Source organism: Belonocnema kinseyi, chromosome 7 (genome assembly GCF_010883055.1).
Source record: "Belonocnema kinseyi isolate 2016_QV_RU_SX_M_011 chromosome 7, B_treatae_v1, whole genome shotgun sequence".
NCBI classification, from domain to species: Eukaryota; Metazoa; Arthropoda; class Insecta; order Hymenoptera; family Cynipidae; genus Belonocnema; species Belonocnema kinseyi.
The window spans coordinates 73,140,252-73,155,569 of NC_046663.1; the positions used below are offsets into that span (position 1 = coordinate 73,140,252).

At 29.5% G+C, this 15,318-nt stretch overlaps 2 protein-coding genes across 2 annotated transcripts in view; one reads left to right on the plus strand and one right to left on the minus strand.

Annotated features, from left to right (window-relative positions):
• Window positions 1-2,441, plus strand: part of LOC117176510 — a 37,750-nt gene extending 35,309 nt beyond the window's left edge. The window contains exons 19-20 of the mRNA XM_033366765.1: window positions 1,518-1,656; window positions 1,764-2,441. Coding sequence (XP_033222656.1) covers window positions 1,518-1,656; window positions 1,764-1,945 — 321 coding nt within the window. The 3' untranslated portion in view covers window positions 1,946-2,441. The remainder of the gene's footprint in view (window positions 1-1,517; window positions 1,657-1,763) is intronic.
• A 5,553-nt stretch (window positions 2,442-7,994) lies between these two features.
• Window positions 7,995-15,215, minus strand: LOC117176199 (probable splicing factor, arginine/serine-rich 7). The gene is made up of 2 exons (XM_033366312.1): window positions 14,509-15,215; window positions 7,995-9,244 (listed from the first exon to the last, which is right to left on the minus strand). The coding sequence occupies exons 1-2, from the start codon at window positions 14,828-14,830 to the stop codon at window positions 8,106-8,108; spliced, it is 1,461 nt and encodes a 486-aa protein (XP_033222203.1). The 5' UTR covers window positions 14,831-15,215; the 3' UTR covers window positions 7,995-8,105.
• Window positions 15,216-15,318: the final 103 nt, after the last annotated feature.

The window sequence follows — 15,318 nt, forward strand, 5'->3', positions numbered from 1 at the left end:
ACTACTCAACATTCATATTCAGATTAAAAATATTCAATTTTTTAATTTTTTTAACTTTGTACACTTCAGATGAAAAGTGTTGAATTTTGAATACTTTCTTTTAAAATTACTATATAATTCTTAACAGTTCCATTTTTATGTGTCATATGATTTTCAGCTACAAGTTTTTTTAAAAAAGTGTTTCTTCTGCATGAACTAATAATTGTTTACAGCATTTAAAACGGATTGTACTTATATAGTAAGTTATTTGTCTTACGATACATAGATTTTTATTTTGTACAATGTTATAGCTCTTGCACATTTAATTTCAATTCGAAAAATGTATTAATAACATGTTTAATTTTCATTTAAAAAAGTAAAATTGATTATAATGGAAAATCCCGTAAGTTAAAAAAATTTAACTTTCATTCAAGCGCTAGCATATACATATGTACCAGTTTTGAAAAGAATAATTTCGTAGATGTAAAAGAAAAAATGGTTCTTATACTTTTATCACGTACATTTCCATTTACAGAGAATTTCAATTGAAATATTTTATTTTCAAATACCGTATATTTAAAGAGAAACGGAGAAGTTTTTCGAGAATAGGAAGATAAATCTGCGACGGTTGAATCTCGCGCTCGATAATGAGTTACCTCGCGCTTCGCGCTCGAACATTATTACACCTCGTGCTCGGATATTTGTTCTTTGCATTTGGAATGCTTGAATTACACTTTATCAAATTCATATTATGAAGTATCTACCTAATTAAGTATAGTGGAAGATTAAGTTTCTCAAAGCTCTGTAGGCTTTGAGGTACACATTGTCATCGTTACACTCGCGCTGCGCACTCGATTTTCAACAGATATTTGTAAACAGGTTTTGTTCAATCTTTTTTCTCGTAACTTTCGTCGTTTTTCCACACATTTTTATTATATTTTTTTATCTTCAATGTTATTTTTCACGAATAAATCAAAAAGTACGCGTCCAATCAAGAATTGATTCTTAACGAAATTGCAGATCTTTTTGGGGATAACAATTGTTGTTAATTTATCTTTTTTCGTGTCCTACATAGTTTGGCCACAAAATGGAATTTTTGATTGTTCATTATATATTGTGCAATCGAAATTTGAATTTTCGATTTTTCAAGAAAATCCAAAAATTTGTTATGATAATCTTGTAGGGCTTTCAAAAAGAAATGATTTTCTTCTCTTGACTTTTTTTTTATATCGTGGGTTTTTTGGTTTAAAATTTGGATTTTCGGTTAATTGAAAATTTTTTAAAAATGCTATAACTCTGAGAATTTTCTTTTTATCGGACAGGCAGACGCCATCGTAAAAACTTGATTTTCAGATTCAGGGGGTCTCGAAACGTGGAGATCCGTTTAAAAAGTGTGATGTCAAATTTCCAACCATTCTAATACTTTCTCAGTCATAAATGATGAGAATGTAAAAAGGCTAAATGCAGGGGAATATGTGAAAGACTGTGATCCCTGTTAACGTTTAAACCAAATTTTCATCGTAGAATATTGTGTACAGGACACAATGCTTGTCGTCAACTTTAATCGGGTCCTAATGGATGATAATTGGAAAGATCCTGAAGCCTTTCGGCCAGAAAGATTCATCGACGATGAAGGAAAACTGTTCCTGCCAGATACTTTTCTACCTTTTAGTTTAGGTACTTTTATGAATTATTAATCAATAATAATAATTCATAATTATTCAAAAAATATTTATTAAGCTATTAAAATTTCCGTGATAAAAAAATGTTTTTTTATCTTGTAGGAAAACATCGATGCATGGGTGAAGTTCTTGCCAAGAGCAATATTTTCGTCATCGTAGCAACTCTCTTGCACGAATTCACATTTTCAGTGGTCCCGGGAGAAGAAACCCCAACTACTGATTTCATTGATGGAGTTACAGCTGGACCAACACCATACAGAGCTTTACTCAAACAGCGGAATTAATTATCGATCTACATGGAGAGAAATTTCGAGAGATTGTTTCACGGCACTACTCCTTGATTTTCTTACGCTTTGGCGCGAGAACTAACATCTCGGAACTCTCGCTTTTAAAGAATATGTCTCGAAGTTTCAGACATTGCGCCATGCCCCTTTGCTCCCAGATCTGGAATTCTATGCTTTTAGATCACAGAGTCCGAGACTTTAAATCACGTGAAAATTGTAGCTCAAAAATCACGCGCTACGTGAATTAATCTCTTGAAATTACTCTCCGTGTATAAATAGATGTATATATTTTAAATAGAATGCCTCCCGAGTATTTTAAGCCTAAGATGAACAAATTTTTCAAATGGCCTTCCAATAAATTCCAGTTTTAGACGTTTTATTGCATAGGGCTCGGATTAACGACAAGGTTTAGTCGCATAAATGTTGAAAAAAGTCCACAAAAAGTCGCAGTATATTTTGAAAGATAATGAATAAAGCAGTATATCTCGTCCTAAAATATTTATTTCGAAACTGTTAAACTTGTGAACTTGATTATTTTAAAATAAGAGAAATGGAAAAGGACGAATTTTGTATAGAAGACAGTTCAATTTTCAACCAAGAAAGATGGCCATTTTCATCGTAGAAAAAAATTCACGGCCATTTCCCAGTTTGTAAGCATTTTTCACGGTCAGTAGAAATAAAAAAAAACTCGAACTCAAAGCTAAAAATTTCTCCATTTGAAGTAATAAAAACTGAGCTGCAAATCATTTTAAGCCAGAAATACTAAAAATTGAACGATTGCATTTTTGTTGTAAACTGAACACTACATAAATTAAAAGTTAAATTATTTTTATTTCGAATAGTTTAAAAATCCTTAGAAAGCTTCAAATTTTTATTTTAAAATCTTGACATATATATACATGTTATTTTGCGTTTTTTCAAATTTTAAATTATGTTTGAATTATTTTCAGAACTTCTAAACATATTTTAAAATTATTTGAATTTTTCTAACATTTTTTTTAAATCCTGTAAAATATAAGTATTTTCTTACAATTTTCCAGATTCATTTTTTACAATTATAGAAATCTTTTTAAATATTCTCTTGAAATTAATTTTTTTAAATAAAAAGTGATTTTCAAAAATCCTGTCAATCTTGGGAACATGTTTTTTTGTCTTTCACAATTCTTAAAAAACTTCTAAATTTTTTTCCAATTTTTAATTAATTTTGAATCTTTTTAGACCTTCTAAATATTACTTTAACTTACACGAAGTTTTTCTAGTAAACAGTTTTTTAATTGAAACAGTTTAATTTTAATGCTAACATCTGAAAATTTTTAAATTTTGCACAGATTTCGAATCGCCTTGTGAAATTAATGGTTATTCACTTCTTAAACCTTAATGTACAGTTCAATTTTTTTAAAAATTATCATAATTTGCTACAGTTGAAAAAAATCGGACGAAAAAAGAGAAATTTCAAAATACTTTAAATTGGAGAATCGTGATTTTATAACGTGATAAAATAAACAATCTATGATTCAAAAGGTGTATTATTCTATTTTTGAGAGGAAAACAAATTGGAAATTTAATAAAAAATGCCGCAGTTATGAATTATTATATATATGCGCATACCAAAAACGTTTTTTTACCATAACATCAGATTTTGGGGGTGTATGAAATATTTTGCATATGAAACATTTTTTAGTTTCACTAGACCTGCAATGTAATGTCTACTGTCTCGTGAAAAGTACATCGAGTTTTTTTCTTTTTTTTTGTAACAAAGTGTTAACTCAATGTCAAACATGCGCATTGTTAAAAATGATTTAAAGCTTTACCTAAAAAGAAAGCAAAAACATCATAAGACACGAAATAAATATTTTTAAATAAACAATTTTAACCAGAAATATTTTTTTCTAAAGTTCACCTTTAATTCTCTTCCGAAATCAGAAGTCATTCAAAAAACACATGATACGTTTAGGGGGGGGGGGAGTATTATTCTCCATGTTAAGATCAATAGAAAAAGTATCACGCATGGGAGGGGGGTGAGAAGTTCCTGAAAAATGTATTACGTATTTTGTGAATGGCCCCTTACGATCAATCATGCCAATATTTTCCTCAATTCTATAAATAATTTTAAAAAATTCTAATTTTCAAGCTTGAGAAAATTAGTTAAGATCCTTAATCGAAAATCTTCTAATACATAAATTAAATTAGATTGAATTTTTGTAAAACTAAACGAAAAAAATGGTTCAGCTGCAATATAAAAAACTGATCATTTTCTAAAACAGAATGTGGCTGTTTTAATCAAAGAAAGAAATTTCCGGTCGTTTCCCGATTCGCAAACATTTTTCACCGCCAATAAACTTAAAAAATTGAAATTCCAAAGCTAAAATTTTTCCATTTGAAGGAATAAAAAATAAACTACAAATTAAAGCATAAAAAGTGGAACTCTTGAATTTTGACGCTCAGTCCCAAAATTGATATTTAATCCAGATTTGACTGTATTAAAATCGAAGATTTAAAGTTTTTTAATTTAAAAATTGTGTACCAAAATGTTCAATAATTTACAAGTATTAAATGAAAGGTACTTACAGTTTTAAATTTAACAATTTTAAATGAAATGCAGATAAACTGCCAAATTTATCATTTTTAACTTTTATAAAACCCTGCAACTTTTAAATTTTAGAAAACCCTGCAACTTTTAAAATATTTCCTTAAAATTCTGACCTATAAGTAACAACCATTCAGATATTTAAAAATTGCGAAAAGACTGAAAATAAATTTAAAAGCTTTTCAAGAACTGTGAAAGGCTTCAAAACAATAAAAACTTTTTGCTACGATTTCTAGGAAAATTGAAAATGATTTTTTATTTTTAAACCTTATTTTAAGAGAATTTTTAAAAAGATTTAAAAATATCAAATTCTTCCTACCATTTTTATAAAATCCTGAAAATTTAAAATAATTCCTTAAAATCTTTAAGATTCTTTTTCATCAATTTTATAAATCTTTTAAACCTTTTTTAAATATTCTCTTAAAATAATTGTTCAAAATAAAAAATCCTTTTCCATTTTCCTGGTAATATTAAAATAATGATTTTATTCTTTTCGAGCCTTTTACAATATTCTTAGAAAGCTTCGAAATTGTTTGTTTGGAATCTGCGAAAATCTAAATTTTGTTTTAAATTAGGCTTTGGCCGTTTTCACCGCAATTTCGCAACGAATAGCCGAATTTTGTCAGTACACACACTTAGATATTAAATTTTGTTTCAAATATAATTAAAATGGTAATGTTCAAAGTTTAAAAGCTCTTCGAAATTCCAACGATTCCAGGCTTTCTATGTCAAGTTGTTTACATTTAAATATTTGGTTTCAATTTACTCGTCGTAAATGACCAGTCAAATATTGGTAAATGTTCAATAATTATTCTTTTACTTAATTAAACATTTTCAAATTTAATTTCTTATATATTATTAGGAAGTTATTTGTAAGCCGAAAATAGTTTATAAAGTTTCAATCGGACGTTTACATTTTTTAAATGACGTTAAAATTGGGAAATTGCTAAATTTTGAACGGATTTAGAATCGTTTTGCCAGATCGATTATTGTCCACTTTTTTTACTTCAAGTATATATCCGTTTAAGAAACATTATTTATTAACATTAACATTTGATAAAATAAAAAAGGGTTTTATCCCAAATTTTCAACTTCAAACACTTTTAATTTTTTATAGTTTTAGTCTGAAATACAGCATTTTCAAATACTTCGAATAAAAAATTTACTCTTAAAAATAAAAATGTAAAATTTTATAAGTAAAATATTTTCGAATTACGCATTGTAAACTGAATCATAGCATTATTAAAAGATAAAAAAATGAACAAATTATTTCAAAAACTGTTGAAATCGAATTTCTTCTAAGAATTTGTCAAAAAATAAATCCACTGCCATTTATTGGTGTAAAAAAATTCCCGTCCATTTCCCGGTTTCCCAATCGAGTGGCCACTTTGCTAAAAGCTTAATGCGAGAATTTCTTTCTCATGGGAAAATATGTAATTGTTTTCAAAAACTCGCTTGAAATTCTTTAAAATCAATAAAACTACAAAATAACTTGTAAATCATTCAAATTTTTTGAATTATTTTTAAATCCTTTAAAAAGAAACTTGAAGATTCCGCCAAGTCCCTAGTAATTCCTTGAAATCACTTGAATTCCTAGAACTCTCGTGAGATTCCTTGAAAATCCTTAAAGTCTTCCGAAATTTTTTGAAGTCCCTTCAACTTCTTTGAAATAATTTAAAATATTGTAAAAATGACTAAAATTAATTCAAATCTTTTAAATCCAAAATTCTTTAAACTTTCTTATGCTCTTTAAAATCTCTTGAAAATCCTTAAATCAATCAATTTCTTTTAGTAACTTGAAAGCTCCTAAAGTTCATTAAATCTGTTTTATTAACTTTTCAATAACTCGCTTGAATTTCTTTAAAATCAGTAAAGCTATCGTAAAATCTTATAAAATCTCTTGTGAATCATTTAGAAAGAAAATTTAAGATTCCGCCAAGTCCCTAGTAATTCCTTAAAATCACTTCAGTTCTTAGAAATCCTTAAAGTCCTCCGAATTTTTTTGAACTCCCTTCAACTTTTTTGAAATCATTTTAAAAAATTCAAAATCGACTAAAATTAATTAAAATCTCTTAAAATCTCTTAAAATCCTTAAAATTTTTTTAGACTCCTTAAAATCTCTTGAAAATCCTTAAATTATTAAATTCTTTTAAATCCCTTGAAGTCTTTTAAAATGTATTAAAATCTTTTTAAAAAACTTTTTTTTAAATAACTTTTTAGATAGCTCTAAAATCTTTAAAAAATTCTTATAAATCTTGAAACGTTTTTGAATTATTTTAAAATTCTTTTTAAAAAAATCTTAAAATCTCGTCAAGTCCCTATAGTAATTTCTTAAAATCACTTGAATTTTCAGAAATTCTTTAAGTTTTTTTTTTTTAATCCTTTAACTCCTCCGAATTTTTTCGAAATTCCTTCAACTTCTTTAAAATCATTTTAAATTTTCGAAATTGAGTACAGTTAATTAAAATCCTTTGAATTTTCTGAAATTCCTTAAAATATTTAAAAAATTACATCCCTTGAAATCTCTTCAAATTCATTAGGATCTTGTTAAATAACTTTTCAGTAACTCGCTTGACATTCCTTAAAATCACCTAAACTGCCTTAAAATCTAATCAAATCTCGTGCAAAACCGTAATCCTTTTTGGATCCTTAAAAAAATCTTTAAAATTGTTTTAAATCGTTAAAAATCTCTTGAGAAATCCTAAGATCACTTGAAGGCTTTTAAAATCCTTTAAAGTCTCTTTAATATAACTTTATTTGACACGAATCCACTTAAAATCACTTATTATCGAAAAGTATTATGACATGAGTCGCCGGCAATTGAGATTATGACCTTAATTACGGCAAATTATAATTTTTCGTGATGGATTGCCTAATCGCACATTTTCCAAATTGCCAACAATAATGAAAAAAATGGCTTTTATTTACTAAAAGCAAAGCTATATCACAATTTTTTTTATTTAATTTCGCGGAAATCATTTTTAGTCAAAATCAGATTTTGATGTGACCTACCGAGCGTGACGTAATATTAGAATACTCAATTGTAAGAATGCAGTACAGAACTAGATAACCAACATTTGTTTGACACATGGTTTATTGCATACAAAATTCTTAAAAATGAGATACCCGCTGCGATAAAAGATTCGTTCAAATACTCCTTTTTTAATATAGTAATAAAAAAAATGTATCAACGTTTTAGGCAAAATTTCACTGTGGTAATAATTTGCTGTCTTCCCTTCAGCATCTTTATTTCTTAAAATTATTCTCGTGTATTGAAATAAAAGTCTTCTTTTTTATGGTACTTTCACCGAAAAATCTAATGTGAATATAGGTTTTACAGAAGGTAACAAAATTTTGTTTCGAGCGAAAACAAAAATTTTCGGTTGGACTTCGGATCAACCAGGTCTAAAAAATTCCAGGAAGTTTAGAATAAATCTAGTCTCGCCTAAAGAAAAGAATATCTCCGATATACGATATAGCTTTATTTATTACCTGATCGTCTCGTTACACTTGAATCGAAATAAACATTGAATTAATAACTAGGGTCACACGATAAAGCAGTTACGCAATAAATTAATCCGAAGAGCCTTGCCTTTCTTTGCTATCTCTGTACTCAGAACCAGCTCTAGATCTCGATTTTTCCTCAGATTTGGCTTCCTTCTCTGCTCTCTTTTCCTTGCTCGACTTTTTCTCACTCTTCTCATCACTCTTCTTCCCATTGCTTTCTGACTTGTCCTTACTGCGTCCTTCCTTATCCTTATCCCTGGACTTCTCCGAGTATTTCGACTTGGACGACCTAGACTTTGATTTAGATCTTGAGCGCCTGCTCCTAGATTTCGACCTTTTGCTGCGAGACCGAGATCGACTTCTTCGTTTGGGGGACCTCTTCTTGCGATCTTTCGACTTGGTCCTAGAACGTCGAGATTTTGACCTCCGTGACCTGGAGCGAGAACGGTGACGACCTCGAGAGCTGCTTCTCCTTCGAGAAGGTGATTTCCTCTTCCGATCCTTCGATCGGGATCTACGTTTCGAACGCGATCGCGATCTGCGACGATGTCTTGAACGTGAGCGTCTGTGACGAGAACGGGAACGCTTTCGAGACCGGGATCTTCTGGAACGGCCTCTCGATCGAGATCTAGATTTCCTTCCACGAGATCCACTCCTACTCCTCTTGTCTTTAGACAACATGCCACCGATCATAGGATCAATAGCCGCCGAAATTAGATTATGGGCCTCTTTTACCCGCGACATGGCCTCCTCGATTTCCCTCTGCGCCGCCTCGTTGCTCTTCGCTTCTGGTTTTGATATGGCTTGCAGAGAGTGATAGATTGAAATAGGCATATCGCCCAGTAAACTACCATTTAACTGCAAAGCTGGGACGATAGAGGTTTGTTCAGTGAGTTCTAATAATGCGTAGTGGTCAGTGTCCGAGTCTCTCGTACACAGTCTTGAATACTTTACTTCTACGTTATTTTCAGCAAAAAAATCTAATAATTGCTCTGCTGTTATCGAGGGGTCAAGATTTGCGACTATCAGCGTTCTTCTTATCTCCTCGATCCTTCTGCTGTCCAAGTGACCAGGCAAGTGAGGATATGGAGGAAGACCATTCGCTTCCAGAGTAGGATCCATCGTTGTGATTACATGATTCGGCGGGATGCCTTCAATCGCGTTTACTACATTTGGCGGCAGTTTTGGCTCGGAAGGGTAAAGACCTGAAAAAAGTGCGAATGGTTATTGCATGTTTTGATAGAAAGTGGGATTCATTAAATGGAAAAATTTCCTACAAGACAATAAAGTAAAATACTGAAAGTTTCGTAACACTGCTGTTACTTCACAACAAAAAATAAAATAGAAAAAAATCGTCTTGGCACAGTAAAATACACCGTGGGTTTTGATGGAATTCAACTCAAGAGATCTTGCAACTCCCGGTCTTTATCTATTTTTTTACGATACCTCTCGATCATTTTGAAAACAATCGTTGAGCCGTTATTGGAAAAACTCAATTTTTTATTGGTGTGTGTGGGGGGGAGGGGGGGTATTGATGTTTAGTTTTGTAGAAATAGCAATTAAGTGGTGAATATGATAGACATAAACTCTTTATTTGTGAATTCAAAAAGAGTATTTGTATATTAAACATCTTGCGATAACCAAATCCATTTACAGCTTTTATGAATAGCTGAATCAAGTTGAAAAAATTCCATTTTTTTTTCAATTGCTTCTTTCTAGTGCATCTCTTACTGATTACAAATTTTTGTTACCAAATTTAAAGATAAAAAATAAGTTTCGACACCTATAACTCCAATAGTTCGCAGAGCGGCCGTTTTAATAGCATACAAAAATTCCCAATCATTTCTGAACACTTCTAAAATTATAAGTCAAAATTATTTTCACTGTACACAGTTTAAATAACCTTAATAAGCTTCAAAATATTATTTCAAAATCTTAAAACTTCTAATGTTGTTTTAAATTTATCTAAGTTTTGAATTATTTTTGACAATTTTTCCGAACTTTCAAACACTTTTTAAAATGATTCGAATTCTTCCTATTTTTTTAAATGCTGCAAAATTAAAAACATTTCCTTAAAATCTTGCAGATTAATTTCTGAAAATTTTGGAAATCTTTTTAAATATTCTCTTACGAATAATTTTTTACACTAAAAAGTCAGTTTCAACTTTCCTAGAAGTCTTAAGAAAATGTTTTTATTCTTTTGAAGCCTTTCAGAATTCTTAAAAAACTTCTAATTTTTTTTTCCGAAATCTGCAAAAATCTATATTTTGTTTTAAATTAGGCCGTGGGCTATTTGCACTGAAAATTAGGTATAAATAGCCGGATTTTGTCAATGTGCGTAGACACTTCGTTTGAATTATTTGAAATCATTTCTAATTTTTAATTAATTTTGAATCTTTTCAGATCTTCCCAAGATCTCTTCAACTTACTCGAATGTTTTCTAGAATATATAGATGTACAATATTTATTATACATAAAAATTCAACAATTTTACATGTAAATTAAACTGCATATTAAAATTCTTTAAATGAAAAATGTAAGCTTAAAAATTAAAATCCAAAATGGAAAATTTGTAAGTGAAAGATTTTCGAATTATGCCTTGTAAACCGAATGATATCATAATTAAAAAAGATAAAAATTTAACTCATTAAAAAAACTCTTAAAATCAATCTTGGACATACTTTTTTTTTAAATTTGGAAAATTCCCGGTCGAAAAATTAATTCACTGTCATTGCCCGATCTTATAAAATTCCCAGTTTCCCGTTCCAGCGACCACTCTAAGTTCAAGACCTACTCCTAAGCTATTGGAGATGTAAGGTTCAATTTTTTTTGAGTTTTATACCCTTTAATTCGCGTAAAGCATAGCTAAGCATTAGGTTCTACCAGAAAGTATCAATTAAAATATACTGAATTATTTCAATTTTGTCGCCTATTTTCAAACATTTTTAAAAGATTTCGTTATGTCAAGATTGTTAATTACACAAAACTATACTTAATCCCCCCCCCCCCATTGAGTTTTTTCAAAAACGGCTGTAACGACATTTTTCATTCTTGTCCAAAATGATCGTGAGGTGTAACAGTAATGACAACAAATAAAAACGGGAGGTTCTAGTAATGCTCTATGCATTTTTTTGCATTGAATGAAAACTATTAATATTTTTGATAATTAGGCTGTTTTAAATCACTACCCGATAAGAAAACCAGGACTTATCGGGTGCGATCTTGAATACTGGATATGCAAAATGAACAGCTGTCCTTATGAAAATTTCGATTAATGCAATTTTAGAATAACATGTGATAGATTATCGATTGTTGAACTTATTTTTGAAAAAAGGTAAGACTCGTTTTTTAGTTATGTGCTTCAAGTTACACCGAAATTAATTATACTACAAAAATTGCAGGGATCACAGGCCAAAAGGAGATTAAAAAGGGAAAATTGGGTAATTTTTTTACAAAAAAATGGGCAAAATAGGGGATAGCTTAAACATTTCTTTTTATACTTATAAAAAAAGAAACAATATTTTTATATAAAATGTTATATGTTTAAAACTTTTTTAACCATTTTTGAATCATTTCTGTCATTAAACAATTTTTTAAGCCGGTGGGAAATAATTGAGTTTGACATTTAAAAAGTAACATTTTAAAATTACTTTTTATGGGCAAGAATCTTAAATAAAATGAAAGAATTACTCATATATAGTTTGCAGTTTATCAACTTGGAATATTCCATTTCTTAAATATGTAGGTCACTTTGTACTTTTGAATCAAAAAGTATTCACCTTCAATTACTTTTTTTACGAAATATTTCTAACTCTTCCAATTTTATATTGAATAACAACTTCTGTCTCCGGTGTTTACATTTTCAACATATTTTAAAATGTTTTATTTTCAGCTAGTAGTTTGTTTAAAGAGTCTTTATTTTTAATGGACTATAGTTTTTAGCACTTGAAACTTGTTGCATTTGTAGTTACACTTGTATTATGATACATTGTTCATGTTTAATTTCGCAATTTATTTATTTATAAATAATTTATCTAAGTGTTTGGATATATATTTTATTATTTTTATATTCATTAATTTTAATTTACAAAAACTAATGAATAAAATTTTGAAAATAAATGTAATAAAGTTAAATTAGTTATAATATATAATTGAAAGGTTGGAGTCCCGAACTATAACTTAAGGCCAAAAAATCATGATTAAGAGAAAAATTATCCAGTTCCGAGAAATAGAATCTGAAAGTTAAAAATCTTAAAGTGACAGGAACCTAATATTGGGACAGGCTTTTTTTGCGACTTTCATTAGAAAAAAGTTAACTAATTCCGAGTAAATCATTCAAAAAATTGGAGCTTGTAACGGTATGACACTGTAACAGGCGATTTTTCGATGAAAGCTCCATAGAAAGAAGATATATGTTTCCTTATAAATAAATTATAATAATGTAATGAAATATAGTTTATGATAGCAAGAAAAACAACTTAATTGAAAAAACATTATAAAACGGAATTTTCTAGAAAATGAAAATTTAAGATTTGGATTTTTATTGCCACTTTGGTGCTGAACAAAGTGACAAATAGTTTTATTTCAAAGCTTTTTCTTTGAAAAAATAAGGCTTTAAAACAAGGTAAGAAGATAGGCAGTTAAAGAAGAAGAATAAGATGGGAGAGAAGTAAATAATTAGTTATCTGTTTTTGAATTACCTTTTTATTACTATATTAAAAAGGTTTAGAACAAGTATTTTTAACCCACCATATATTTGATTTTTTAAGCCTTTTGTGTTAAAAAAAACATTCTCGAAATTTTGTTTAGTTAATTAGTTTTACACTTTAACCCTTCATTTCTGTGACTTCATAAAATAACATTTATTTCCGTAAACACAGTAGCATATTCTAGTTTTTAATAGAACAATTTTGTAGATATAAAGCTAATAATGGTTCTAATAGTTCTTGCGTACACTCGCCAATTTCAGAGAATTTACCGCATAATTCAAATGCTGTCTTGTAAAATATCGTACATTTAAAGAGAAAGGGGAACATTTCAACAATGGGGACAATGAGGGGAATAGGGGAGACCGTGATCCCTGAAATCGACCAAAAACATTGCTTGGTAGAGGTTAAATAGAACTAGCAGTGTATGAAAAAATAATTAGTAAATAGTAAAAAAATAGAAAAAGGGCAAAAATGATAGACAGCGCCTATGCCAAAATATCAAGTCTAGTTTTTTTTTTTTAATTTCTGATGGATTGATCAATTGTAATGAATTTTTTTTTTTCGTTGTTTTTAAGAAACTTACTCTTCATCTCGATTTTGTGCTTAAATGCGAACTTTATTAATAGAACCCAAACGTAAAAATCGACCATTTTTGGTTCAGAATTCATCTAGTTTGGTTAAAAATTCTAGTATTAGGTGAAAAATATTATTTTTTGAAAATGAAACTTTCGCTTTAAAGTTCTCTTTTTTAATCAGAAGTTCAGATATTTGGTTGAAAGTTGAACTACTTTGTTAAAAATTCATCTTTTTGGTTGAAGATTCATCTTCTTAGTTGAAAACTTAACTATTTCATTTAAAAAAGTGAACCTTCTGGGTTAAAAAATCCCTCTATGGATGAAAATTAATTTTTTTAATTTCTTAATTTTAATCAAAAATTCACCCCTCGTTGAAAACATAACTATTTTGTTAAAAAAATTTTTTCTAACTATTGATTTTTTAAGAAACAAGGTCAATATTCCATTCTTGTTTAAAAATCGATCTTTCCTAAATAAAAAACCATGTATTTTGTTAAAAATTGGTCTTTTTTTGTAGAAAATTAATCTTCGTGGATCAAAATGCATCCTTTTTTATTAAAAATTGATCTTTTTGGTCCTAAATTAATCTGGTTTGATTAAGGATTCAAGAATTTGGTAGAAAATTAAAAAAGTTGTTTGATAATTAACTTTTTTGCTAATAATGCATATTTTTGTAAGATTTACTTCTCTGGTTTAAAATTTAACTTTTTGGTTAAAAAATCATATTTATTTTGTTGTTGAAAAATTAACTTTTTTATATGAAAATTGCACTATTCCATTTTTCGCAATAAATCACCCTCTTTCTTATGTTTTGACTTAATTTCTGGGCTAGGCTACCTTGGAGGGTATCTGCAAACGCAGACGATACGTTATCATCTTCTGAACACATAGTGATTGTAAAATAACTTAATATTATATCAAACCTTTTTTTAAAATTCACGGGTTTCGTGATGTCTTAGCTTGCCTTAACTTACTCATGACTGCAATTTTCCCAAATTGCTCTAGAGTTAAAAATCTTCAGTTGAAGACTTTAAAAATGATCGTGTCAATTAATTACCTTCATTAAAAACTGATTTTATTAAATAAACACCAAAAACAGGTCCAAACCAGAAATAATTGCCAGCAAACTCAAAGCCAGAGCAATAGAGTCTGTTCCAAAAATTAAATAATCAAACTCACACATACCTGGTACAACTGTACCATTGTTGGTTAATTCAAGAGCCCTCTGTTCATCAGGAATGTCTCCGTTCTGGTACGGAATAACGATCAGAGCACGGTCAATGAAAACTGTATTTGTCATGTGCTGGGCAACCGCGACACTACCTTGATCGTGGAATTTAATATAGCAGATTCGCGACTGTACCGGCACTGCCACATCTCGAATTGTTGGATATAATCTGATATCTTCTATTTTTCCTAGATAGCCAAAAAGTGTTTGCATCTGATCCTTGGTCGCTTGAGGTGCGATATTTGTTACTTGAACCACTTTCGTTGAGCCGACCGCCATTCTTGCAGATGCGAGGCGAGGTTAGCTTTCTGAAGCGACAAGGTTTCCCGCACTTTCTGTGCGCCCCCAATATTATTAACCACTAATCCAATGATTGGCGAATTTTTCCTTTCGTCCAGATAAAAAATCGACTCACATGATTCTGTTTTTTAATACATATTTAACATTATTTAACCGCTTTCGTAAACACCAGTAACCACAAAACACGCCAGCTTCGGTCTTCGGTCATCGACTACTTTTGGTAGATCCTCCTCTTCACCATATTATTGGTTCAGAGAGAGCCCCTGGCGGGAGAACACTAACCACTAGGTAGCGCTAGATGTTTCAGTCAAAGTTCCGCGAACATTCAAATTCGATAAGTAAAAAATTCATTTTTTAATAGAAATTAATAGTAAAAGTTTATAATTTATTCATGAAACAAAGTCAAAGAGCAAGTCATTCAATTTGAAAAAAAATTTATATTTTAATTATTGGTGAGTTTTTCTTGC

Coding starts and splice junctions, on each gene's coding strand:
- LOC117176199 (XM_033366312.1), bottom strand. CDS start 14,830: ATGGCGGTCGGCTCAACGAAAGTGGTTCAAGTAACAAATATCGCACCT. Junction 9,245..14,508: donor CAATGGTACAGTTGTACCAG/GTATGTGTGAGT, acceptor CACTTTTTTCAG/GTCTTTACCCTTCCGAGCCA.